The sequence below is a fragment of the Caretta caretta genome, chromosome 6 (assembly GCF_965140235.1).
Source record: "Caretta caretta isolate rCarCar2 chromosome 6, rCarCar1.hap1, whole genome shotgun sequence".
Lineage (NCBI taxonomy): Eukaryota > Metazoa > Chordata > Testudines > Cheloniidae > Caretta > Caretta caretta.
Window position 1 is genome coordinate 57,605,634 of NC_134211.1, and position 27,267 is coordinate 57,632,900.

Here is a 27,267-nt window from a genome sequence, read left to right on the forward strand (position 1 = left end):
AAATTTCAGTTGTTCATACTGGAATTTTCCTTGTCCTACGTTGCTGTACAATGTGATTTCTCTTGGCCTGACCTGAAGACAGCAATTTTGGAGCCTCTAGTCCCAGCACAAATATGAAATGCCTAAATCTACTACAGCTGCAAATATCAATTCTCAAGATTAATAGGTTAAGGCCCAGATTTTTAAATATATATAGGTATTGCTGTGCTTACAGCTGTAACACCTAACTGGTTTAGGAACCTACATCTCATTTTCAAAAGTAATTTAGGCAATTTATCTACAACCCATTGACGTTAAATAGGAGTTTGTCTCCTAAGTGCCTAAATCCCATTAGAAAATGAGATTTAGGCTTCTAAATCAGTTAGGCTTTGCAACACTGAGCAAAGCAATGCTTAAGTACCTTTAAAAATCTGGGCTAAAGAGACTACCCCTGCAATATTTTCCTTTAAATTTTACTGTTTACTGAAATGTTTGTTAAGGAGAGATGGGAAAGGAGAAATAATCACACAGAAGAGAACAAGGCAACTATTTCCACATGATGCCAGATCAAAATATACATTTTTTAAAAAATGAAGACAAATGGCAGCTAAAGGAACTGGTGAATGAACTTGCTTTCTTTTTCATCAGATCTACTATACTGATGTCACTGCATCTTTCCAGACTTCTTGGTGGAATGATCAGATGTTCCCAGTACAAAATGAGAACCATGGCCTGCATCTCTCTGATGCAAGTGCTACTATGCCCTAGAACAGAAGAAATGTTGGGCCAGGTATCAGGTGACACTTTTTTCTGGTGCTAACATGCCTGCTTTATGTCAGCTTATTTTAATTTCACCATTCTTTCCCCTCCTTAAAAAATAAATCCATGTGTAATTTCAATTGTTTTCCAAGGTAACTTTTTCAGTATATTTATTACATTATTTGGGAATTTATTTTGCCTTAATTACCAGTATTCTTCCAATTCCTACTGTTTGGACGATATACTCTAGTTTTTGAACCCCTCACATGTGAACTATTTTCACGAGCAGTGAATTTGACCCTTTATAAATTTTATCAATCCCATTTATAACACTGTCTTCTGTATCACAAAAATAAGAATAACTCCCTTAACCTTTCTTTATATCTTCGATTCATGAGTTTCTTTATTGACCTCTGCTTTACTCTCTCCAGTACAAGCGACCTCCTTCCTGTTGTGGAGTGGCATTGAACAAAGTGTTCCAGTGAGATATAACAGTAAGAGGATCATTTTCATTAATACTACATTCACCCACATACATTTTAAAGAAAAATGTAATCAATCATGTAATACAAGACATGACTCTATCAAGGGCTTCTAGTGAGATCGTATATAACGAAAGCAAACCTCTAATCAGCAGAGCCCAGATAATGAATTTCCCTCTGTCACGTTGCTGCATGTTAATTATTTTTTGGCAGCTAAAGATGGAATATTTCTATGTGAATATTTCTATATTTCAGTTTATTTATTAATACTGATGTAACATCAGCAATAAGACCATAAAATTTCACATCCATAGCAATGTGATTTTTTAAAAACAGGTTTGCTGCTTTTTACAAATCATACGATATTGGATTATAGTAAAACGTTACCATTAGGGCAGTATATTTACCTCTAATCCTAACTTGAATTGCAATTGAACTTTCACCTAAAAAATTCATTCTGCTAAGTGCCTTGGAAGATATGTTAGTTACAAAACTTTAAAAAAAATCAGGAAACTTTAAAAAGAGGCAAATATTTTACTTTTCCTAGTAGGTACAGAGGCTTTTCTCTTTTAGGAGAGAAGGCACGTTTTGTTAGTCAGTAGAAACACGGCAGAGTGTGAATGGTAGTGAGCAGAGGTTCTCCAGATTTATATCAGTGTAACTGAGATTAGAATAGTTTTTAGGATGCAACACTGTTCATTCATTCTGTTCCAATGGCAGTGTCCCTTGCCCCTCAGCTTATTGATGTTGTCCAAGTGCCATTGTTCTTATTCATAGAATCCAACCCCAAAAGGGACCATTATAACCTCCTGTGCAACAAAGTCTCACTTCCTGTGCAACAAAGACCACAGAACTTCCCAAAGATAATTCCTAGAGCAGAGCTTCTAGAAAAAACATCCAATCTTGATTTAAAAATGGCCAATGATGGAACATTCACTACAACCCTTAGTAAATTGTTCCAGTGGTTAATTACCCTCACTGCTAAAAATGTACATCTTATTTCTAGTCTGAATTTGTCTAGCTTCAACTTCTAGCCATTGTATCAAGTTATAACTTTCTCTGCTGTCTTGAAGAGCCCACTATCAAATATTTGTTCTCCATGTAGGGCACTTAAGGACTGTGATCAAGACACCCCTTAACTTTCTTTGTTAAATTAAATAGATTGAGCTCCTTGAATCTATCGCTGTAAGGCAGGTTTTCTAATCCTTCAACCATTCGCTGGCTCTTCTCTAAACCCTCTCCAATTTATCAACATCCTTCTTGAATTCTGGACACTAGAACTGGGCACAGTAATCCAGCAGTGGTCACACCAACGCAAAATACAGAGGTAAAATAATGTCTCTGCTCCTACTTGAGATTCACCATGACAGATATGACAGTATCTTCCAATAACCTGGGAAAACTTTATTCAGGTCCCACGGAGGGACGGGGTCCCGGATGTGGGGTAGAGGCACTTCAGGCCCTTGAGGAACCTGACCTTCATGTCCTGAGTGAAAACCGACCTGCCCTGGAGTGGTGGATGGAAGGCTGAAATAGCAGCCAAGTGGACCTTAATGGACGAAAGAGACAGGCCGTGGAGATACAGAAGATAGTCTAGGATTGACTGCAGTGAGGCTTGCTCAGGCTGAATACTTTTATTCGAGGTCAAGCATGTGAACTGCTCCCATTTGGCCAGGTACAGGGCTTTCTGCTGCACAACACGACCTGTTGGACACCAGTCGAGCATCTTGCTCCTCCGCATTTAACCATGCAGCAGCCAAGCTGTCAGGTACAGAGCTGTGAGGTTTGGGTACAGATAACTGCCATGGTTCTGGGACAGCAGGTCCGGCTGGAGGAGCAGCAGCTATAATGCGGTAATGGACGCAAAAAAGTCCACTCGGGGAGTCCCCCATCTCTGGAAGGTGACGCTGACCACCTCCGAATGGAGCAAACCATTCGCATCCCTGGCCCCGGGGAGGTGTGCAGCTAAGGGGTGAATGGCATGCTGAACACAAAAGTTCCACAGCCTGAGAGCTTCTTGGCAAAGGACTGACGATCGGGATCCGCCTTGCTTGTCAATATCGAACATTGTGGCGGTGTTGTCTGTCAGGATCTGAACCAACCTGCCCTTTATATGAGGAAAGAAAGCTTGGCAGGCCAAGCAAACCACTCTGAGCTCTGACATTTATGTGTAGGAAGCAATTGTTACTCAACCAACAACCTTGCATGCTGAGATTTCCCATGTGGGCTCCCCACCCCAGACAGGGTGACAAGATGACAACAACAAAATATCAGGACACATGGGGGGGCAGCCACAGGCTCAAGCCCGCCACCAGGGCTAGCTCTAGGTTTTTTGTTGCCCCAAGGGGAAAAAAAAAAAAAAAAAAAAAGCCAGAGTGCCGCCGAAGCAAAATATCAGGACAAATGGCGTCCCGACCGTACATTGGTCGGGACGTGGGACAAACAACTAAATATCGGGACGTCTGCTCACCCTAACCCCAGATCTGAGGCACTGTAGACTAGGGTAACCGACGGGGCCAGAGACGCAAAGGGGACTCCCTCCAACACTGATATGAGATTCAAACACCATGTGAGTGATGACAGTATGTGGCTCGGTACCTAGACTACAAGGTCTATGTTGTGTCTGTTGGGGATACAGACCAACCCTAGCTAAGCCTGTAGGGGCCTGAGGCGAATCTATGCGTAGCGGACCACGTAAGTACAGGCTGCCATGTGACCCAACAACCTGAGTGATGGTGAGAGGGTGGCCTCGCATGCATGAGATCAGGTCTGTGACGGCTCGGAATCGGGCTCCGGAGAGGAAGGCTCTGGACCAAGTAGAGCCGAGGACTGCTCCAATGAACTCTATACGCTGCACCAGAACTAAAGTTGATTTTTTTCTTGTTTATTAACGGACCTAGATCATGACAGGTGGAGTGAACCAGAATGAGGTGCAGCTGCACCTGATTCCAGGATTGGCCTTTGATGAACCAGTCATTGAGGTACAGATAAGTCTGAATACCCCAATGCCTTAGGTAAATGGCCACTGATGGCATGCATTTTGTAAACACTTTCGGGGCTGAAAAAAGACCAAAGGGTAGTGCTGTGAACTGAAAACAGCACTGGCCCAGCATAAAACGGAGGAACTTTCTGTGTCCTTGGAAGACGGAGATATGGAAATATGCATTCTTTAAGTTGAGGGCAGCATACCAGTCTCCCAGATACAGGGAGGGAATAATGGAGGCCAAGGAAACCATGTGGAACTTCAACTTTTTGAGATGCTTGTTGAGGTGTCGCAGGTCTAGGATGGGTCGCAGGCCCCCTTTTGCCTTCAGGATTAGGAAATAATGGAAGTATAACCCTTTTCCTCGCATTTCCCGAGGGACCTCCTCTACTGCCCCCATTTTGAGGAGGTGGTCTACCTCCTGGGAGAGGAGTTGCTCATGAGAAGGGTCCCTGAAGAGGAACGGGAAAGGGGGACGGAGGAAGGGGAGGCTAAGAACTGTAGGGTGTAGCCTGAAGATATTACGTTGAGCATGCAACGGTCCGAGGTTATTTGGGACCAGGTTGACTGGAAGGGCCGCAACGGTTGAGGAAAAAATAGGAGGGTGGATCTTGGAATATGACTGGGGTGCAATCCTTGAGCACACCCTCAGAATGCCTGTCTTTGGCTCCCATGGTGTCTTGAAGGGCTGGGCTAAGCAAGCGAAGGGGAGGATGAGGGGCATTGTCATTTAAACCCCTTGTCTATGTCCTTTCTCCTATAAGTGCCCTTCTGGGGAGGCTCCCAGGACCTAGGAGGAGAAAGAGGAGAGAACTGCTTCCTAGCCTGCTGTGGAGCATGAAGGCCCAGGGAGTGGAGGGTGGCATGGGAGTTTAAGGTCATGCAGCCTTGCATCCATGAGCTCAGAGAAGAGCCCCTGCTCCCTCATACGGGAGGTCCTGGAGAGTGGGCTGCATCTCCTCGGATAAACCCAAGGATTGCAGCCAAGAGCTGCGCCTCATCACCACTGCAGAGGGAACAACCCTGGTCACCAAGCCCCTTGCGTCCTAGGCCATCTCGAGGGTGCCCCTCACCATTGATTTGCCCTCCTCCACTATTGTGGCCAACTCCTGGGTGTGGTCCTGTGGGAGGGCCTCCTCGAACTTGCCAAGGGAGTTCCACAGATTAAAACTGTACCTGCCCAACAGGGCCTGGTGGTTGGACACCTGAAATTGCAGACTGGCCGTCGAATAAATCTTTCTGTTAAAAAGGTCCAGTCTCTTGGAGTCTTTATTCTTAGGTGTGCTGCTCACCTGTCCCTGCCTGTCCCTCTTGTTGACTGTGGACACAACCAGAAACCCAGCAGGTGGGTGCATATAGAGATATTCACACCCCTCTGTGGGGACATAATACTTCTTTTCTGCCTTTTTGGAAGTGGGCAGAATGGAAGAGGTCTGCCACAACTCCTTAGTGATCCCGAGGACCCTTGGGTGGACTGGCAGCATGATGCGGGCCGAGGCAGTGGAAGATATGACATTGAAAAGGTCACCCACTTGCCGCCAACTCCTTAATTTTCAGGTTTAAGTTGTCACCCACTCTCTTAAGGAGAGCGTGGTGCTCTTTAAAGTCGTTGGGGGGAGACTATCAGTCTGGGAGGGCCCTGCCACCGCTTTATCCAGCAACAAAGACGATGAGAGCATTGCAGGTGGAGGGGTGGGTTCCCCTTTCCCTTCTGGGGATGGCTCCCTAGGCATTGGCACCTGTTGTGCTGTCCCCATGTCAGATTCTGCACTGTGCTCCGAACCCGGTGCTAGGTGTCGTTTGTCTGAGGCAGCTAGGGAGGAGTGGTGGGAGTATGCAACCGGCATCATTCGTATACCCCAAGGATTCCAATAAGGCCATTAAGCCGGCCACTGGCCCTGCTGCCATGCCGCCACCGCAGATGTCGTGCAGATCTCTGGTGCCGACTGAAAGCCATACTTCCTTGGTGAGGGACTGAATTCTGGCTCCGACTCGGACCAATCACCTTCCAGTGACCAAGGTGGGGCTCTGGAGGCCTGTGTCTGCTGGCTGACCCTTGCTGGAGACCGATGCTGAGAGGATGGGGATCGGCATCTGTCCATCGAGCGGTACTGGGACAGCGGAGACCAGTGCTGCGATGGTGAGCGGTCCTACACTGGTGGGGATCGATGCCTGGGAGATCATCTAGGTGATAGGGATCTGCGCCAGGGTGATCTCTGGTAAGAGGCTGGCCGATACTGAGAGAATGGAGATCAGTGCCTCGATTCCAGTGTTCCATGCCTTGTAAAAGGAGGGCATGGTGCTGGAGAACTGGGTCTTCTGGCTGGAGACCGAGGTTGCAGGGCTGGGGTCCTAGGTCATGGAGATGCTTTTCGGGCACCACCAAGGGGGAATGGTACCAGGCGGAGTGCTCCACACCAATGCTGCGGTGCTGGAAGCGGAATCCGATCGTGAGGCTTCCGACGCCGGACGAAGTGCAGCCTCCATGAGAAGGGCTTTCAAACGGATATTCCACTCCTCCTGGGTTTTGAGACAAAAGTTCTTGCAAATCCTACACTTGTTTTTTATATTGAATTCTCCCAAGCACTTCAAACAGCTGCTGTGGGGGTCACTAACAGACATTGGCCTGTTGCATGACGAACACGGTTTGAAGCCTGGGGAATGGGGCATGCCCTACTCTGGGGCAAAGTCCCAGCGAGGACTTCAGCAACTAAACTAACATTTAACTTAATGGCTAACTACTTAAGAACTATATACAAAGATGACAGACAATGGGCTATTAAGAACTGCTAACACTCTTGCAATGCAAGATAAGGTGCTCTGACCAACTATCAGGGATGGTAAGAAGGAACTGAGAGGGCACAGGGTCAGTAGTGCCTAATATACCGATGCATGAACATGGCACTCCAGTGTGCCACTGCCAACCCTATGGATACCGCTAAGGCAAAAATCTCCGACGACGGTGCACATGGGCATGCACACACCTAGAAAGGATCAACATGAGCAAGCACTCGAAGAAGAACTATTACTCTGATTCATCAAAACACTAAAGCATATACTTAACTTCAAGTACTTCAGTATTTTATTGAACTGGGACTTATGAGATCACAGAACACCTAGTTCTAAGTATAAGTTTTACATGAAGAGTAGACCTTGAAGGTTTAAAAAAAAGAATCGTATACTTCAGGGAACTCCAAGAGTGAATGCTACCATACTCCTATGTAAACATGACCTGCTCTACAGTGCATTGTGTTTTAACCTCTGCTCTTCTGTGCAACTGAACTAGAAAACTGTTCCACTGTATGGGGTGAGTCATACTGATATAATAGACCTTAACTGCTTCTTCAGACTCACTATGTATATAGATGCCTTATGGGCTACAATTCTTGCCCTTGCATACTAGAAGAAATACTGGTTAACATTTACTTTTTAGAAAGGTGGTACTTCCTCCATTCCTGAACTTGGAGGTTCTGAACCTGCTTTTAACAGAAATAACAAAAATCATAAACTGCAATTTATTTTGACTTTGGTTAGAAGTGACAGCAAAAGAAGGGACCAGGAACAGAACCCCACTTGTATGTGCACAAAGGGGCAAATCCATTTGCGCAGAGGGCCACCACAAGGCCTACACACCATTTAAGTCCCACTTGAACTCTGTTTCAAGGACTTAAATTAGCCTTTATGCTCATCCGTCTGCACAGAGATGAATTTCACCCTAAATAAACAACATGCCCTACATATCACAGAAAGGCTTCCAGTGTTTTTACCTGTGATCCAATCAGGTTTGGAGAGGGTGCAGTAGACTGCTGCTGCTGAAGTTGTTGTAGTGGTTGCTGTTGTGGATTTTGTAGTTTGTTTTCTGATTGTACCAATGGCTGTATTTGAAACTTATTATCTGGCTGTTCCTGCTTTACAATCAGATTCTTCCGCAGCTGTTCCACCACTCTCTTCTACCAGATGAACAGAAACACAAACAGAAATGGTTATAGAATTTAGTTGCATATATATATTAAATAAATAAATAAATACATAAGAGGATAATGTTTTAGGACCTTTTCTACTGGATTATGGAGGCAAAACGCAAAGGATTCATATTGTCACTTTGGTAAGAGAAATACGTCATATGTTTAGAAATAAAAGAAATCCTGACCCCACCACTGCCTAAAATAAATCCTTTTCTCCCACACGGCTTAAGAAGAAAGAGTAAAGTGTTTACTGAAAAAGTCTTGTTCAGAAGTTCCAGCAGGATTTCTTTTTTTAGGATTTGGGAACCAGCGTGGTCTAGTAGATGGAACACTGGATTGGGACTCATGAGACAGGGGTTTTATTCCCAACCCTACCATTCGCCTAATGGGTGACTTGCCTCCATGCTTTGGAACAGGGGCTTTAAGTTTAGCAGGGGTGTTGCCCTCGTGACAGAGATGGGCTTTTTGCTGTCCCTATGAAAACCACCAAAATTTGGCCAATTCATAAGCTTCTGAAAATCGCAGTTGGCACATGATCAATACAGACTTATTAAGAGTCTCAGAGTTGGCACTGATTGCTCCTCTGTCCCAGTCTCATCCTGCACTGAGAACTGGATGAGACATGGATCCCTCAGAAGAAGCAGGCAAGCCTTCTTAACTAGTCTGCTAGCTCCTGATTGGTCACTTTCTCCAGGCCCATCTCGGCCTCTGGAGGACTAAATCTTGTTGGTAGCCTGGTCTGAACAGGTTTACTTTTAGCTGGGAGTGTCAGGGCACTGACACTTCCAGCAGGGGTGCAGAGAAGGCCTGATAGACCCCACCACACACCTCCCCCTGCAGAACGAGCTTTAGGGCCCAATCTCCCACTTCTGCAATAAGCCCACTATCTTGGGGAAAGGAAACTGCACCTTGATGATGTGAACCCCTTTGGTTTTGCACATGAAAGGCACATTGTTGCAGCACCAAATACCACTGAGTAACACCAGGATTATTGTCCTTCATCGTCTGCAACCATTTAAATGATGCATGATCCATTATTAGGTCAAGGGGAACCCCTAAAAGATAATGTTGTTAAGGCCCTACAGCCAATCTGATGGCCAAGCACTCCTGCTTGATGGTGGAGTATCTAATCTCTCCTCACTGTAGTTTCCAATTTAGGTATAATACTGGATGTTCCACACCTTGAGAACTATATGAAAACACTGTTCCCAAAGCAACTGGGGAAGTTTGAATTTGCAGTAAAAACGAGCATGAGTAGTCCAGGCACTGAAGGAAGTTGACATAGGATAATGAGGTTACCTACCTGTAACTGAAGGTTCTTTGAGATGTGTGGTCCCTATCTGTATTCCACTGAGCATTATGCCCATGCACCATGCGCCCGGAGCCGGACCTTTTGAAAGTTGTACTGTTCAGCTGTCCGTGTATGCGCCATGGTCTTGCCTGAGGTGATAAAGGGATGGTTGGGCCACCGGCGTCTCCAGTTCCTTCTCTACCACAGAGCTGTTGAATCCGCAGCAGAGGGAAGGAGGAAGATAGGTTTGCAGTACAAATAGGGACCACACATCTCAAAGAACCTCCAGTTATGGGTAAGTAATCTCGTTTTCTTCTTCAAGCCATGGTCCCTATGGTATTCCACTGAGGGTGAGTAACAAATAACCAAGAGTCCATTGCAGAATCATGCACTAGAGTGTAGTGTGTGGAAAAGGTGTGTACTGAACTCCATGTGGCTGCCTTGCATATATCTGTGAAGGGCACATTGTGGAGTGCGGCTGTAGTTGATGCTTGTGATCTCATGGAATGGGCCCGAATCCCTCGAGGTGGGGATCATCCTGATAACTGATAGCAGTGCATAATGCACCCCGAGACCCACTTGGAGATTCTCTGGGTGGAAATGACTTGCCCTTTCATTCTCTCCACCATGGCAATGAAAAACCCAGGGGATTTCCTATACAGCTTTGTCTGCTCAAGGTAAAAAGCCAATGCCCTTCGAATGAGTGAAGCCTTCTTTTCTCATTTGAGGCTTTTGTAAGAAGGTAGGTAATTGAGGTGGAATTGGGAAGCCACCCTGGGTAGGAACTTGGGGTGAAGGCATAAAGAGATCTTGTCTTTATGGAAAGTAGTAAAGGAGTGGTTAGCCATCATGGCTCCCAGTTTGCCAATCAGCCTAGCCATAACCCATGGACGGTGCAGAGTACTTCTGAGACTTGGAGGAAGACTTACTGCCATGGTTATGTGCATCCTTCCTTGGTTCATGGCTAAGCCCCAGTGTGGGGTTCTTAGCACTGGTACCAACGGAGCCTGATGCAGGTTCTGCGGCAGAAGGGGCATGCTTCGCCTATTCAGGCTGATGTACTGGGGGGGCAAGGGGAGGGGGTTCCCCATCCAAGATCTAATACTGCTCCCCTGGCAGCCTCCATAAGGTCTTTCCTAAAACAGAGACTCTGGTTCTCCCAAGTATGGGCAGGAGAGGCACATACTTCACCTGGACGCAATATGGGCTTCCCCTAAGCAGTACAAACAGCGGTGGTGCTCGTTGGTGATGGAAAACTAGTGAGGGCAGGAAGGACAGGTTTTGAAACCCAGCGTCTTCAGCATAATCCAGTACCCAGCCCCACATTACGGAGGTGGAAGCGGGGGCGGGGGTGTAAAGTTGGGGGAAACACTGTCGAAGTGGCGTCCCAATTTCTAAATCAGGTATGAAAGAAAGAATCGAAGAAAAACCAAAAAATAAATGCAGGAACAGATAAGAAATTTAAACTACAAACAACACTAACGATAGTTTTGAAAGTTTTGGAAAGTTCATCACGAGGATGATAGGAGTAGAAGCTCCGACTTGGATCATGTGGCCTTGAGAAGGAACTGGAGACGCTGGCAGCCTGTCGCACCGTTTATCACCTCTGGTGAGACGAGGCAGAATAGGGCACATGCTTAGACCACAGAACAGTACTACTTTCAAAAGCTTTGGCTCCAGGCATATGGTGCATGTGCTTAACCCTCAGCGGAATACAGACAGGGACCATCACTTGAAGAAGAAAGTCTTTATTTTGGTAAAGGGCTTGTTACATTCAGTTATCCACTGGATTACTCTGGTTGCAGTGGCTTTCATGAGATCTGCCAAAAGAGCTGCAAAATGGGATATGAACCTTCAGTAACAGCTTGTCAATCCCAAGAAAACCTGTACCTGTTTCTTGGGTGTGAGAACGCAGGCCGTCAGTCTTATCTTGTAGGGGTTGAATCCATCCATTTCCTATGAGACAGCCTAGGCCTGAGACCACCACTGCTTCAGGAAAACCCAGGCAACCAAAAAGGCCTGATAGATCCCATCACAGGCTCCTGTCTTTGTATGCATTATGACGGTCTTAATTAAATGATTTCACACTATATTTTCTACAGACCCCTATCTCATTCAGAGTACAGAATGGACAGTGCTTAGTGACTGTATTGTTACTCAATATTCTTTTTATCCTCCTCATTCAAAGTGTGGCTTCAGGTCTTATCTATTATACATCATCCAACCCATGGGCAGCGAGTCACATAGGCAGGGGGAGGCGTTGCCGCCCCAAACAACCAGGCATGACCCCACCCCCTGCTGTGACGCTGCAGCTCCAGTAGTCCTCCTGGCTCCCAATCCAGCCCCCCAGTACTCTGGGTCTGGGGCCGTGCCTTCCCACGCTCCGGAGCTGGGGAGGCTTGGCCACGTGCTGCCCTCCCTCCCACGCTCCAGGACTGGGGCTGCACGCTGCCCACCCTCCTGAGCTGTGGAGGATGGGGCCACGCACCGCTTGCCTTCCTGCTCCCCCGGGTTGAGAGGATGGGGCCGTGCGCTGTCCACTCTCCCAGCGCGCCTTTGGGGCTGGGGTGCTAGCTGTGGAAGTGGGCCAGCGGCTGTGGGGAGGAGGGGGGCGGCGGCTCTGATGGGAGGTGGGGCTGGACTCCAGCGGGGCCTTGGCCGGAAGGGGCAGGGTTGGGGTTTAGCCTCCTCCAGCCAGTGGTTCACGTGCCACCCATGATCCAACCCCTGTACTGAATGCAAAACTATTAATTTCCTGATGGGCATTTCCAAGGTGCATTCACTGTACTATCCAAGTATTTCACAGACATCAATGAATTTATTTTCAAAACCCTTATGCAGAGGAGGTGGCATTATTATCCCCATTTTATAAATTGGGAACAGAGGCATAGAGAAATTAAGGTAAAAAATGTCTACTAATTTGGGTGGGACACCTAGGGACTGATTTTTCAGACTACTTAGCATTTTTAATCATTGTGTGCATTCAAAATACAGCCCCAATCAAGGAGTACTCAGAAGTTCTGCAAATATTGCCCCTGTTGTTTGGGCACCCAGAAAATTCATTATACATCTTTCAACATCTAAAACAGATGAGGATGGGATTGTACAGACAACAGCTTCACGCGCTACACAACCCCGATTCATTCCCAGAATATACAGTATTCTGTGGACTGAACGAGACAGTGGAAAAAATAGTATGTGATCATGTAATTAAATACTGGATACCTCAAAAAACTCACAGTTAAACAGTAAGCGAATCTCAGTTTTAACTACAGTAGAACTCCTGCTCTACTTAAGGGGTCCAAATGAAGGCTGCACAGGCATCCTTAATTCTGACATTTCCTAACTTCTGATTCCTTGACTTTGCAACTTCAACATTTTTTCATGTATTTTTAAAAAATTTAATTATTACCACCACCACCACCACCACCACAAAGAAGGTCTAGTAGGGCAAACAGTTTTGATGACCGGTGGGGGGAGAAATCATGGTACAGGCATTTTTTGCGGGGGGAGGGTAAAGATTTCCTACTACTTTATAGATTTTATGAAAGGCAAGGATGACTTAATATAAAAGTTCCCTCTCCTGATAGCTTTTCTTCATCCTCAGAGGATCACTTTACAGACTGAATGACTGATTAGCTGCCTCACATGGGCAACCTGCGCTCAAGGATAAGCTCAGCTTCACACTCGCACCTTAGGGCAGGCTAGGGTTGGGAACAACATGAACGGGATACTTTCAGTCTTTTGGGTGGCACAGGAAAAGGCTATCTTACTTTCCACATACCCCCTCCCATGGTCAATTTAGGGCAGATTCAAAGTCTCAGGAGAAACAAGTAAATCCCTCTTGACTATGAGGTCAAATGCTCCAATCCAACTCTACAGCGTGCCCGCCTCAAGAGCAATGAAATAAATGGGAAGAATGGTGGCCTAGTAGAAAGGGCTCAGCTAAAATTGGAATGGAGTAGATAAATTTTAATTGAATTAAATTCCATTGAATATGCAATGCCATCAAAATCAAATCGCTTTGTGAAATTGAATCGATTTTGCTGGAATTTTGTTTTTTAAAACCAAGAAAGAAAAGTTCTAACAATGTCAAAAATATCCTGTTTTGATATTTTTGGAATGAATCATTTTGATTTTTTGATTTGAAACTAATTTTTACTTTCTGTTATGGTATACTATAATACAAAATTCTAAAAAGTCAAAATTGAAATAAAACATTTTGAGTTACCCGAAACAATTTTTTGGAAGGGGAGAAGGGGGAAATTTTCCTTTGCGGAGAACTTTGAAATTTTTGGTTTTTGCACCAATTTGGAACAAAGCTAAATTTTGCAAACTGAAATTCTTTTGCAAAACAGAACTTCTGTCCTCTACACAACTCTAGCTATAATAATCCATGCTTTTGATTCCAAATTCCCTGCCTAAGGGAAATTAAGACTACGTTCGCACCTACCAACCTCCCAGAGAAAGAAAGCAGTCGGTGTGGAATGCCAAATTGGAGGGTTTCATAACTGTAACTTTAAAAAGTAGATCAGAGAGACTGTCCACTAGAAAGGAAATTCAACTCTTGTTAGGTACACAATGAAACTTGTGAATTCACATTATTGACCTTTTTGCAAATGACTGAATTCAGCAACTATCAAGTGTATCAAGCAAAAGCTATTTGGCTGCTAAAAATGCTCTTTGATATTCTGAGAGTCAGCTGACAACTCTCTCCACAGTTGTATGCCAGATACTTGAGATTAAAAGAAAAGCAGATCCAAAGTCACAGAAAAACTGGGAGTTTGAAAATGACCAAAGTGAAAATTAACAACTTCCTATTGTATTCACAAAAGTGCCAAAAACTGCCAAGGACTAACGATGCCTGAATCTGTTTCCTCCTACTGCACACAGTAAAGACAGTAGTGTAAAAAATATTTTTTTAATTCAAGAATTTTATATGGAGACTTAACTGGTCTGTGTCTGTCAGCCCATTCATAATTTAACAATTTAACAATAATCTAAAATTGCTTTCTGAAAACATCAACCATGGTAACAAGCTAAAGTGCCATGTCAGCAAGCAGAGACAGGAACTGAGAGAACAAATTTCCAGAAAGTAACCCGAATTGAGGGGGAGGAGAGGAGAACACAGCAGAGGACAAAATATAAACGCAAATTTGTAATACCTGCCAAAAATGAACTCCACATAAAAACTGCACAGGAAACTAAAGAATTACTGTACCCGACACAAACAGGTCCATAAGAAGCCATCCATAAGAAATTCAGTGATAATGGTGTTCTTCTACTGATTTCCTAACTCAAGGAAACCAGCAGCAACCATGCAAGAACTCGTTCCCACAGTGTTCTTTACAACAGAAGGGAACAGTAGGAAAAGGAGAAAAAAAAGGCAGTTAGGCTTGTACTCCTAAACCATACAGTTACAGCAAGGTGACAGCCAATCAGAACAGGATTTCGGAGAGTAGGAGTCAAGTGAGTCACATCACATTCACAACTGATCCTCCCCCAGGTCCTGAAACAAAGCCCAGGAGATCTGGGGAGGGAAAAAAGGAGTGAAACACTTGCAAACTTTCATTATTACCCTGCAGGAAAAAGATGACTGCATATTTGGCACAGGACAGATAGTGTAAGCAGAAAAAACTTGTTTTGTTGGAAGTCTACTCTGGCTTTTTAGAGCATGCTGAGAGCTGCTTGATAGCCTCATTTTCTACCATCCATAATTATTATAAGGATATTCAGTTGGGAGGAACCACCAGTAAAACTGAAGTTTGTAGGAGAGACCAATAACTTCTGTCAGTTAAATTCCTTCTAACAGTCAATAAAAATACACCTGCATTGAAGCTACAAAATTACTCCACAGCCAGAGAGCCACAGAACAGTGTGTTCATTATTCATTACCAAGGGCAGCTGTGAATTGTACATACACAAATAATTTAGTTTCACCTGCAAAATCAGACAGTTTACTACACAACTCCTAAGGCACCTGTCCATATTAGAGCTCACAGCCATGTCTGAAACAGTTTTCAAACTTTGCTACAATGGGGCCAGTTTGTACCACACTGAAAACAATTACATTCTATGCAGTCAGATCCGTGAGGGCAAATCTTTGCACACTCATGGAGCCTATTGAAGTCAATGGTGATCTACCAGCCAAGTGCAAGTGTAATGCTGACAGATACCAGTCATCAACAGGCGGGATCAAACCTAGGACTCCTGAAGCTCAGGTGTATGAGCCATTACTGCATGAGCTAAAAGCCACATGCCTTTTCAGGGCCGCCCAGAGGATTCAGGGGGCCTGGAGTCTTTGGCAGCGGGGGTTCTTCTGCTCCGGGTCTTCGCCAAAGACATGGAGCGGAAGGACCCCCACCGCCGAATTGCCGCTGAAGACCCAGAGTGGAAGAAGCGGCAGCAAGTCCTTCACTCTGGGTGTGTTCGGCAGCACTGAAAGACACCCCCCACTGCCAAATTGCCACCAAAAACTCTTGTGGGGACCCCTGAAAACTCTCGTGGGGGCCCCTGCGGGGCCCAGGGCCTGGGGCAAATTGCCCCACTTGCCCCCCCTCTGGGCGGCCCTGTGCCTTTTAGCTAAGGCTGTAACAGACTCATCCATCTCTAGCTGGGCTAGGTGACAACAGAGGGGGACACAGAGCCACACCAAGCAGGCCTGGGTTACACAAGGGTCCACCCACACAGCTCTGTTTGCAGGACTGGGGACTATATTCAACAATTGCAGTTGAACCTTGCTAGAGCTGGATTTGACAGCATAGTGGTTTGAAAAAAATCCCTATCCACTCTGGGGCATTAAATCACGCTAGAAGTGTGGTAAAAAAATAGTTCTCAACCATGATGTTGCCAGGACTATGCTTAATCAGCTTTGAATCAGTTTGTGCTCCAGTACATACAAGTCTTCAGGGTAAATTTGCAATGACCACATGTTTCCTATTAAAATCAACAGGAATTACATATCTAAAACCCTGCACAACCCTTTGAAAATATCTCCTTAAGGTCTGGAAGCCTAGACATTTGCAACTCTTTTGTCCCCGTTCTTATCTCTTTATTAACAGTTTCTTCACATTTTTAAACTCAGATAAACTATCAAACATAATTTGATAGTTTTTTCTGCATCAGACACACATAAGGAAAGGTTTCAAATATGTCCAAGTTCCCCTGTAGTTGCTTTTTCTCAATACTGGACATTTATGAAAAGTTGCCTGCTTCTCATCATTTTAAAATTGGTTGAATCCATCTGAAGCCAAATACCAACCACCCCTTTCCACCCATAAGAAAAGGGAAAATAATGGCTAGTCTACACTTAGAAGCATTACAGCGGTGCAGCTGCATTGCATTTGGTGAAGACACTATATGCTTATTCATACCCCCGAGTGACATAAGTTATACCGACATAACCTGTAGTGTAGACAAGCACTTCCTTCACTTTATTTCTTTACTGTATTCTATCCAAAGAAGACCTGCCAGTCCTCTGCAGTGGCTACTATCAGACCACTTCAAAACCCATTTCTCAAACACTGCTTATTAAGTTTACTGCATAATTTCAGGGCTCCTAGTCCCTTGATGTCATCAGTAGGTTTCATTAAGCCCTGTTCACACTGAAGAGTTCAAAGAGTCCTTGGCATCTTACCTGAGTGTTTCTTACCCATTGTAATCGTTATCAATATTGATACACTCAGTGATGCTATTGTCTCATTCATGTAGCAAGCCTGTTCCAAGAATTTTCAGGTCTCAGGCTGCAGAATTTTTCCTGGCTTCCATGATGCATAGGCCAGAAATTTTCTGGGCCACTATGGCCCTCCAGAAACACAAAAATATATTTTTTAAAACTGGGTCCACTCATTGTCCTCATCCAGATAATTCAGATGCAAAGGTTTTCATAAGATGCCCGTCAGGAATGCTCTCTGAAGCAGAACTATATTTTCCTCACTTTTAAAGTGCAACTTTATTTAAATTTTTAACCAATATTACACACACACACATACACACACACACACAGAGTTCAAGGGATTTAACAACTTTTGCACCATGTCCCAAAATTCCCTTTGGTGATTTTGTATTTTCTTTTTAGAACACTCACCAAAAACTATTCCTATAAAAAAAGACATCCCATTTTTATTGTTTAAACATCAGAAACAGAGAGGGAGAATATTATAAGGCTATCCATTTTATACCTTTTTCTACCATGGAAACAAAGCTAGCTCTGTTTCAATGTACCAGCTGCCTGCTAGCGAGTTGCTGTAACTTTCCACCACATTCAGGAAGTGGACTATTAAGTCTACTCTACTACATTTTCACAATGCACTAGGAACATTCTCTATGATTTAAGATTTGCCAACTGCTGAGAATGAAACAGCAAGAGAAAACAACGATTTCAAATACCTGAACTCTTGTCTGGGAAAAAAAAAAGTATTTGCTGACTATGCCAGAATTTATTAAAGACAATCTCCTCTTCCTTCATTCCCTTCAAAACAATCCTGCTGTTACCGAATGGGAAATAGAACAGCTATGCTTTTAAATAAAACAGAAAGATACCAAAATGTACAATGTAGACAACAGAGCCGATTAAGGAACACTGCCACATATTTATTCTTTAAACTGGAAAATATTTACTAAAGCCATAATTTAGGAGTAGCAAAGCTAAATGCACATATATTTAATAAGGAGGACAAATGTACAACTATCAATAGTAAAAAAACAGTAATACAGTAAAAAATGAAGAACTGTATCAGTGAATATGACTGAGGATACAGAGATATAACACAGGACTCTAGGCCAGAGGGGACAGAAATTATTCCACTGACAGAATGATTCAAGGTTTATAGAAATCTCTGAAATATTTGAATAGCTAGTCTGCACTTTTAGGAAACAATGCAGCAACTACTGTGCTGGTTTTAGCCTATAACCTTTTGTTAACAAAACTCAAGCCCACTCATTTAGAAAGCACTTGATTCTCTGCATACATATTTAGCAGGAAGTCAAGATTCCATGTATTATAGTATTGATTAAACCAGTGCTTATAGTTTATAGATTAATACCACTGCTGCCTTGTCCCTGCATACCTTGAGCAGGACCTTGTGTACCAAGGGGAGCGGGGGAAAAGCATACATCAAGCCCCCTCCCCACGGGATCGCAAATGCATCTGTGGCCCTGGAATGAGCAGAGCCACGGGCACTGGGCATTGGCAAAGAGCAAAAGCACAACGTCCGCTCTGAGCATCCACTCGTGCATGCGATACGACCTGATGAGGTAGTCCGCCAGCTCGTTTTGCACCCCCGGGAGATATGATGCCTTGAGGTGAATGGCGTGGGCTATACAAAAGTACCAGAGGAGGAAAGCCTCACGACAGAGCGGTGAGGAATGGGCCCCACCCTGCTTGTTTATATAAAACATGGCAGGAGCGTTTTCTGTCAGAACTGTCACGCTGTGATCACTCAGAGTGGCGTGAAAGGTCTGGCAGGCTAGACAAACAGCCCTGAGCTCCCTCACATTGATATGGAGCGACTGCTCTGCTCCAGACTACAAGCCCTGAGTCCTGAGGTCCCCCAGGTGAGTCCCCCCCATCCGTGGTCTGACGTGTCCATCACCAGCATCATGTCCAGTTGTGGGGCGGCAAAGAGGATGCCTTCGCAAAGCTGGGACTGCCACCACAGCAGGGAGTCCAGCACGTCCCTTGGGGCTGTCACTACCAAGTCCCGGGGGTCCCTGCCTGGGCGGTACACCCAAGCGAGCCACGCCGGCATAGTCCTGAGTCTCAGTCTGGCATGCCTGACCACGTGCATGCACGCTGTCATGTGGCCCAGCAGCCGCAGGCAGCACCTGGCCGTTGTCGTTGGAAACTGGCCAAGGGAGGCCATCGCTTGCTGGATAGCCTGGAATTAGGATACTGGAAGGCTTACCCTGGCCTGCACCACGTCCAGGACCACCCCTATGAATTCCACTTTCTGCATGGGCACGAGAGTGGACTTGGGGACGTTGACCAGGAGCCTCAGCTCACGGAACAATCTCCGGGCCACATCCACATGGCCCCGCACTTCAGCTTCAGATCGACCTGCCAGGAGCCAGTCGTTGAGGTATGGGTAAACCCAGATCCTCTGCCTCCGTAAGACGGCTGCCACCACTGCCATGCATTTTGTGAACACCCATGGGTCCGCGGCTAGACCGAACAGGAGAACTGCAAACTGGTAATGTTCTTGGCCCACGGTGAAGCGCAGGAACCTCCGATGTGCTGGGTGGATGGCGATATGAAAGTACGCATCCTTCATGTCGAGGTCAGCATACCAGCCTCCCAGACCCAGGGAAGGGATGATGGTGCCCAGAGAGACTATGCGGAACCTGGCCTTGACCAGAAACTTGTTGAGCCTGTGCAGGTCTAAAATGGGACGAAGGCCCCTTCTGGCCTTGGGGATGAGGAGGTACCGGGAGTAGAAACCTTTCCCCCTTAGTCCATGCAGCACCGCCTCTACCAACCCCGCCTCCAGCAGCGAGCGAACCTCCTTCTCTAGGAGATGCTCGTGAGAGGGGTCCCTGAAGAGGGACGGGGAAGGGGGGTGGAAGGGAGGGAGGAAAGAGAATTGCAGCGAGTACCCGTTCCATACCATGCATAAGACCCAACAGTCCAACATAATGCTGGACCACGCACGGGAGAAACGGGTCAGGCGGTTCAGGAAACAAGGGGACGGATCCGGTGACTGGACTGGTACACTGTCCTCAAGCGCACCTTCAAAAGCCTGGCTTAGTGCCCGGCTGGAATCTGTGCTGACCTTGGTTCTGACCCGGTGCATTATTGTTGTTATTATTGCGCCGTTGCCTGTTATCCCTGCCTCGCCTACGGTAAGGTTCATGCCCTTGACGAGGCTGGTACTGGCACTGAGGGGGAGGCTGTGGCTTAAAGGGCTTCCTTTGCATCACTGGGGTGTGCATACCCAGTGACCTAAGTGTAGCCTTTGAGTCCCTGAGGCTATGCAGCCTCGCATCTGTCTGGTCCGAAAAGAGCCTGGACCCTTCAAAGGGGAGGTCCTGAAGCGTACTCTGGACCTCAGGCGGCAGGCCTGACTCCTGTAGCCATGCCGAGCGCCTCATGACCACCCCCGACGCAATTGTTCTGGCCGCCGCTTCTGCTGAATCCAGGGAGGCCTGGAGAGAGGTCTTTGCTACTGCCTTGTCCTCGTCCACCAGGGCCGTAAACTCCTGTTGGGAACTTTGCCGGAGGCTGTCCTTAAACTTCCCCACCGCTGACCAGGAGTTAAAATTATGCCTGTTGAGGATGGCCTGCTGGTTAGCAATCCTCAGCTGAAGGCCCCCTGACAAGTACACCTTTCTGCCAAAAAGGTCCAGGCGTTTTGCCTCCTTGGCCTTAGGTGCCAGGGCTTGTTGTCCATGGCGCTCCTTTTCGTTCGCTGCCAAGACCACCAGGGAGCATGGACTTGGGTGGCAGAACAAGAATTCATAGCCTTTTGATGGGGCAAAGTACTTGCGCTCCACACCTTTGGCCATTGGAGCGCTGGAGGCCGGGGTCTGCCATATAGTGTTATAATTCGATTGGATGGTCTTAATGAACGGGAGCGCTGTTCTAGATGGACCTTTGGGGCTCAAAATGTCCATCATGGGGTCCTCCTGCTCAACTATCAACCTTCCCACTCTTATCGGTGCTCAAGACCTTGGAAGACACCGGCCTCCAATGCGGGGAACATCCGCGCCTTCCTTTTGACTGTGCCGTGGGCTGCACCGGGGAGGACGAGCAGTGCTGGGGCCTAGTCTGGAGCTCTGGGGCCAACAGCTTTCAGTGTTTAACTGGTGCCGGGTCTCCCGATGGCTCCGGGGCACTACGCACCAAGGAAGTCGGAGCCGATATCGGGCGCTCCAGGCCGGTGGCTGCACTGCGGCTTCCATCAACAACTGCTTCAAATGAAAGTCTCTTTCTTTCTTTGTTCTTGGCTTGAACGCCTTGCAAATCGTACACTGCTCAGTATGATGTTCTTCCCCCAGGCAACGTAGACACGAGCCGTGGGGGTCACTAACTGGCATAGGCTTGCGGCACGTGGCACAAGCCTTAAACCTGTGGGCCTGCGGCATGCCCCACAGCCCAGGGTGGGTGCTGGAAGCCTCCAAGCACCTAATCACTTAAGTGTCCACAACAAAGGTATGCTAACTAACTGATAACAGCTATCTATAAGAAAGACTAAGGACTTCTGTCATCCAAGAGAGATGTTGTTCTAAAGCCGCCACGGACAGTAAGAAGGAACTGGAGGGGGTCGGGCGGCAGGGGTATATATGCATGGCGCAGTGGTGCCACTCAGGGGGCTGCGCCAGCCCAACGGGAACCGCTAAGGGGAAAAGTTTCCGATGCGTGTGCACGCGACGCGCACACACCTAATGTGGAATGGACGTGAACACTCGAAGAAGAACTTTTGGTTCAAATGGTTGTTCTAAGAGATGCATACAAGAACTGATCTGGAGAGACAAGGGGATGCAGACCTGAGTTGTCTGTCTGTCAAGAAATGCACCATCAATCCAAAACGCAACCCTACACCAACTGTTGCTGCTGTTCCTTTGAAAGGGCATGTCTGATGTACTGTCTGAGCGGCTCTATTTCAGAAATGGAGTGTCTTAACTTAAGTCAGCATTTTTCATGTGACTTTGAGGTAAAATTGGCAAGTAAGTTGTCCTGATAGTTGGCTGCATGCAGTAATAAGGCCAGGGCCCTGCCTTTATGTTTAATTGCTGGAGGAGCAATGCCAGCCAGAACCAGAAGGTTCGAAACTGGAGTTGTCCTGGATGCTTTCATATCATCACTGTTGTAAATCACTGAATCCAACTTGCCATAATAACGATCACAGCCCCATGCTGTCATACAGTATTTGGCAGGTGCAATAAATAGGGCATTGATAAATGGCTGCCAAACTGGTTTCACAAACTGAATTAAGGACAAATTGAAGGAGAACAAAACAAAAAATCCTTGGAGTAATTTTTCCAACAGCTAATTTGAAACTGTGTAGCAGGAGATTTGGTGAGTGAGATAATATCTTTTATTGGACCAACTTTTGTTGGTGAGAGAAACAAGCTTTGAGCGACATAGAGCTCTTCTTTGAGGCTGGGAAAGGAACTCAGTGTCACAGCTAAATACTAGATTGAACAGATAATTAAGAATAAATAGTTAGCACATATACTTTTGGTCCCTTAGAATAGCTTGTCTCTCTCACCAACAGAAGTTGGACCAATAAAAGATATTACCTCACCCTCCTTGTCTCTCCAATATCCTGGGACTGAAATGGCTACAACAATGTTGCATATAACAGGAGATTTGCCAGTCTGCATGAAACTGTTGGACAGTGGCAGATTAGCCACTGGGCCAACGGGGCCCTTGTCCAGGGGCCCTGGGAAAATGGGTATCCCTCCGCCTCAACCCACTCCGCCTGGCGATACCATGCCCCGGTAGGAGGCAAGCCCCTGACCTCACCCTGCTCCCCAGCAGGAGTCAGAGGCAAGCCCCTGCAACCCAACCCCATTTCCCTGGCAGGAGTGCACGGGGAGTGTGGGAGGGACTGCAGGTGGAAGGGGTGGGGAGGGGCCCCATCAAGGGCCCCCCAAAACCCTAATCCGCTTCTGCTGTTGGAGACACAAACAAAATGGTGGCTGTTCCAGAGAAGGAGCATACATGCTGAAGGACCCCTGTAAAATATGCAGATCTTACTTTACTAAAGAAACTGAGCTGTAAGTACTATACACATGGAATACACACATGTATATAAAAAAATTCTATGATGTGGTAGTCAAAGCCATGACAATGTTTACATTATACACCTCCCTGCAAGCTAAAAGGCTAAAGGATTTGAATTTTGAGAACCTCCGTTTTATTGCATTGTTCCACTCTCACTAAAGTCAGGAAAGTATCATTCCCTGCATTTTCCTGAAGGTGTAACTGAGAGGTTAAACAAGGCCATTTCTGGCAGAGCTGATAATGCAGTTCTGCCTCTAATATTGTATTGCAGACCTACTTCACAGCCACAGTCTCAGTGATTGTGAGAATTAATGTGTCAAATTTATGTGCTTGGCTGTGCTGCCTATGTCCACTAAATGGCTTTCTTCTGCAGCTTGTGGATTCTCAACATTCCTCTGAAGTTTAGCAAATAGTTATGTAAAACACTGGCAAAGTGTGTGTTCCATCTCACTGTAGTGGCTGATCCATGTAGAGCAATGGTTTACAAAGCAATGGTTTAGAGCAAGGCCGATCTGCTGCTCGTTCAGAGAAAGCCTGGCGGGCTGGGCCGGTTTGTTTACCTGCCGCGTCCGCGGGTTCGGCCAATCGCGGCTCCCACTGCCACGGTTCGCTGCTTCAAGCCAATGGGGGCTGCAGGAAGGGCGGCCAGCACATCCCTCAGCCTGCACCGCTTCCCGCAGTCCCCATTGGCCTGGAGTGCTGAACCACGGCTAGCGGGAGCCGCGATCAGCCAAATCTGCAGACGCGACAGGTAAACAAACCGGCTCGGCCCGCCAGGGGCTTTCCCTGAACAAGCAGAGGAACCGGCTTTGAGAACCACTGATGTAGAGGATAATTGCCAACTATGGCTACAAATTTCCTCCCGTGATTAAAAATCATGGGTTCAAAGCCTATTAATGACTCATGAGGGGAGGGGGGAGGCTAAGTATGGTTTTGTATGATAGAATTACTGTCTTTTTAATATTTTGTTCATTTGTTTGTTTAAACTCTAGGAAATTAAATAAAAACCCTATTTTAAAAGAACATTAAGATTGTCATGTCAAGCATTCCAAAGTTGGGAAATGTCAGAATTAAGGCTCCCATACAACCCTAATTCAACCCCATTTCACATATGAATTTTGAATTAATTTTTAATTATATGAGCACGTACTATTTGTCCTAAAGGATGCCTGTCTCATTCAGTCCATAGGAGAAAGACGACTGCAAGAAGAGGACAGATATTCTCTTGGGTTTAAAGGCACTGAAATATGACTCAGGATAGCTGGGTTCCATTCCTAGCTCTGCCACTAACTGCCTATATAATAACTTGTGCAATACTCTTGTGTTGTGAAGGCCAAGACTATAACAGGGTTCAAGAAAGAATGAGATAAATTCATGAAGGATAGGTCCATCAATGGGATGGGCAGGAATGGTGCCCCTAGCCTCCGTTTGCCAGAAGCTGGGATTGGGCGACAGGGTTCACTTGGGATCACAGAATATCAGAGCTGGAAGGGACCTCAGGACGTCATGTAATCCAACCCGCTGCTCAAAGCAGGACCAACCCTCAATTTTTGTCCCAGATCCCTAAATGGTCCCCTCAAGGATGGAACTCACAACCTTGGGTTTAGCAGGCCAATGCTCAAACCACTGAGCTACTTGATGATTACCTGTTCTGTTCATTCCTTCTGAAGTACCTGGCATTGGCCACTGTCGGAAGACAGTATACTGGGCTAGACAGACCTTTGATCTGATCCAGTATGGCCATTCTTATATTATGTTCTTATCATGCATATGCACCAGGAAGATGAATTAAGTTTGAACAGGCAATTTTAATTCTGGCATTTCTTAAATTTTGAGTTCTTGGTTTTGCATCTTTAACATTCTTTTAACACATTATAAAGTGGGGTATATATGATTCTACATTCAACTGCTTAGAAATCTTCATTAACATTTAACCTGTGTAATCTTATTACCGAATATTGAGATGAGGTCATGTGAATAGTGCTTCTGTCATTATTATGTGCTGCTAAAATGAAAAAGACTGGAGCTCGTATGTTATGTGAATGATGACACTCCACTATATTTTACAGTTAGATTATTTACTCAAAACTCCAGCTGCACAATTCAGGAATTTACAAGAAGTTCCTGGGTTAACATTCCTTGTTTTTAGACAGAATGTGAAATTTCTTTCCTTTGGAAAAGAAACAAAAATTTAAATTCTAAAATATTTTGCAAAACCACTAGAAATTCTTTATAAGATCAGCAGGTCATTTAAACCCTCAGACTACTGTAGACAGGTCTTTCATTCTTAATCAAAATGTGCTTATCAATTTTTTTTATTTAGTTTAAAAATAGAGGTAGTCACAAAAGTGACTGTGAAGATAGCACCTTGGTGCTGCCCGTATCTGCTCTGTATATGTCTTTCTGCTTACATTACTTGCAAAACCAAGTCTTTATCACTGCCACACCACTGAACCAATTCGTCTGTGGAAGATCAAGCATCATCAACAGAATTAAACAGCTAGTGCTGACTCAATCGTTATTGTTGCTGGTGGTAATGAGTGGAGACCGAATCTGCAGTCCTGATAAGTTTTGCTTCTGATCTACAAATTGAGCAAATTTAGAAACTCTATCTACTCTAAATATAAAATATTTATTAAGTGGAGGGAATTCAGATAAGAACAACTAAAATTACTAAGGGTTGGAGGGATTCATGAGGAAAAATTAAAACACCTTAATATGAGTAGCTTGGTCAGTATACAAATATGACATTAAGCATGGGGGAGGACGGTGAGAAGAATTCCTGAAAAATAGGACAAGGCTATAATTAAATGGGATGAAACTAAACAAAATAAATAGCCTTACCATCAGGAAAAATTCCTAACAGTATAATGTTTAAAAAAATGTAAATATTCTCCCTGTACAACAGCAAGGCAGGTGGCAAACTAAAACTGTCGACTACTATCAAAACATTCTTATTTTACTGTTACTTTGTCCTCCCACTCCTTCCCCCTCTCCTCCCATTTCTCAGTTTCATCTACCTGTCACATTTTTCATAAAACCAACCTGCAATCTCTTTGGAGCAAGGACTGTTTTGTTACTATTGTGTAAAGTGCCTGGTATAGTGCCTAATCCCTGACTGGAACACTTATAAATAACAATATTAAAAATACAAAAGCAGTTGATATTCCATGACTGAGTATTTAAAAGCAGTTTGGACAAAGCACTAGAAAATATTCTGTGGAAAACTATATTGCACTGGTCCTAAAAGAGATGCGACTTCATGGGTCTAAACTAAATCTAATTTATATAATTGCATGATTCAAAGATGAATAAACTAAAGCCTATTCTCTGCATAAAGAAGGTTTTGATATTTAACATGCATGCTTTCAAGATATTATTGCAATATTATAGTTAAAATGGTGTCAGTGGTTCCAATGAACCTGGTTTCACAAAGGTGTATAACATGGCCCTATAAAATGTGTTATGGGCTGAAGCTTGGTATATAAAGTCTTAGCTCAAGATTTATCATTATTTATTCTAATGTATGGGAATCCACAGGAACAGCCCTTATGGGGAAGCAGCTAATATACATGCATGGTAGCCACTGGTCTAAGCTAAACATCACTAAACAACTATTTCTTCCTCTCTCATTTGTGATTTAACTCATATTATGTACAACTACCCGTATGTGTCAAGTGACAGCTTTAAAACTGAGGTGATAATGTGAGTTATACAGGAACAGTGAAACAATTTAAATTAGTTAACTTCCTGTTTAACAAATAAACCTTAAATGAAGCAACCTACTTTATAATCTGGCGAACCTTAACACTTCTGAATAACGCAAGTGGAAGGGATTATAAATCAAATCATTATACTATGTACTACTATATACAGTGACCCAGTCCCTTGAATGTGAAATGAAACTACTTTCACCTTGAGCAGTACACCGGTGCAACCTCTAGCCACTTCTCACGACTGAATCACACATTCTCCCCAGCAGTTGTGAGGGGAAAAGTACGTACAGTTCATATTTATGCATTTCATGCACAGTCAAAGGCAAAAGTATTAATTGCAAGATCCCTAGTTTCATTTTACAGTAA

At 45.1% G+C, this 27,267-nt stretch overlaps 2 protein-coding genes across 13 annotated transcripts in view; one reads left to right on the plus strand and one right to left on the minus strand.

Annotated features, from left to right (window-relative positions):
- The window catches only part of LARGE2 (LARGE xylosyl- and glucuronyltransferase 2), a 118,034-nt gene that overhangs the window by 85,528 nt on the left and 5,239 nt on the right, over positions 1-27,267 (plus strand). The gene's annotated exons all lie outside the window — the stretch shown is intronic.
- PHF21A (PHD finger protein 21A) overlaps positions 1-27,267 on the minus strand; it is a 256,174-nt gene that overhangs the window by 32,023 nt on the left and 196,884 nt on the right. For 7 of the 9 annotated variants that reach the window (XM_075129550.1, XM_048855458.2, XM_048855459.2 and 4 more), the window contains exon 6: positions 7,971-8,153. In XM_075129550.1, coding sequence (XP_074985651.1) covers positions 7,971-8,153 — 183 coding nt within the window. Of the gene's footprint in view, positions 1-7,970; positions 8,154-14,624; positions 14,810-27,267 lie in introns of those variants that run through there. The other 2 variants (XM_048855454.2, XM_048855460.2) reach the window with 2 other exon arrangements.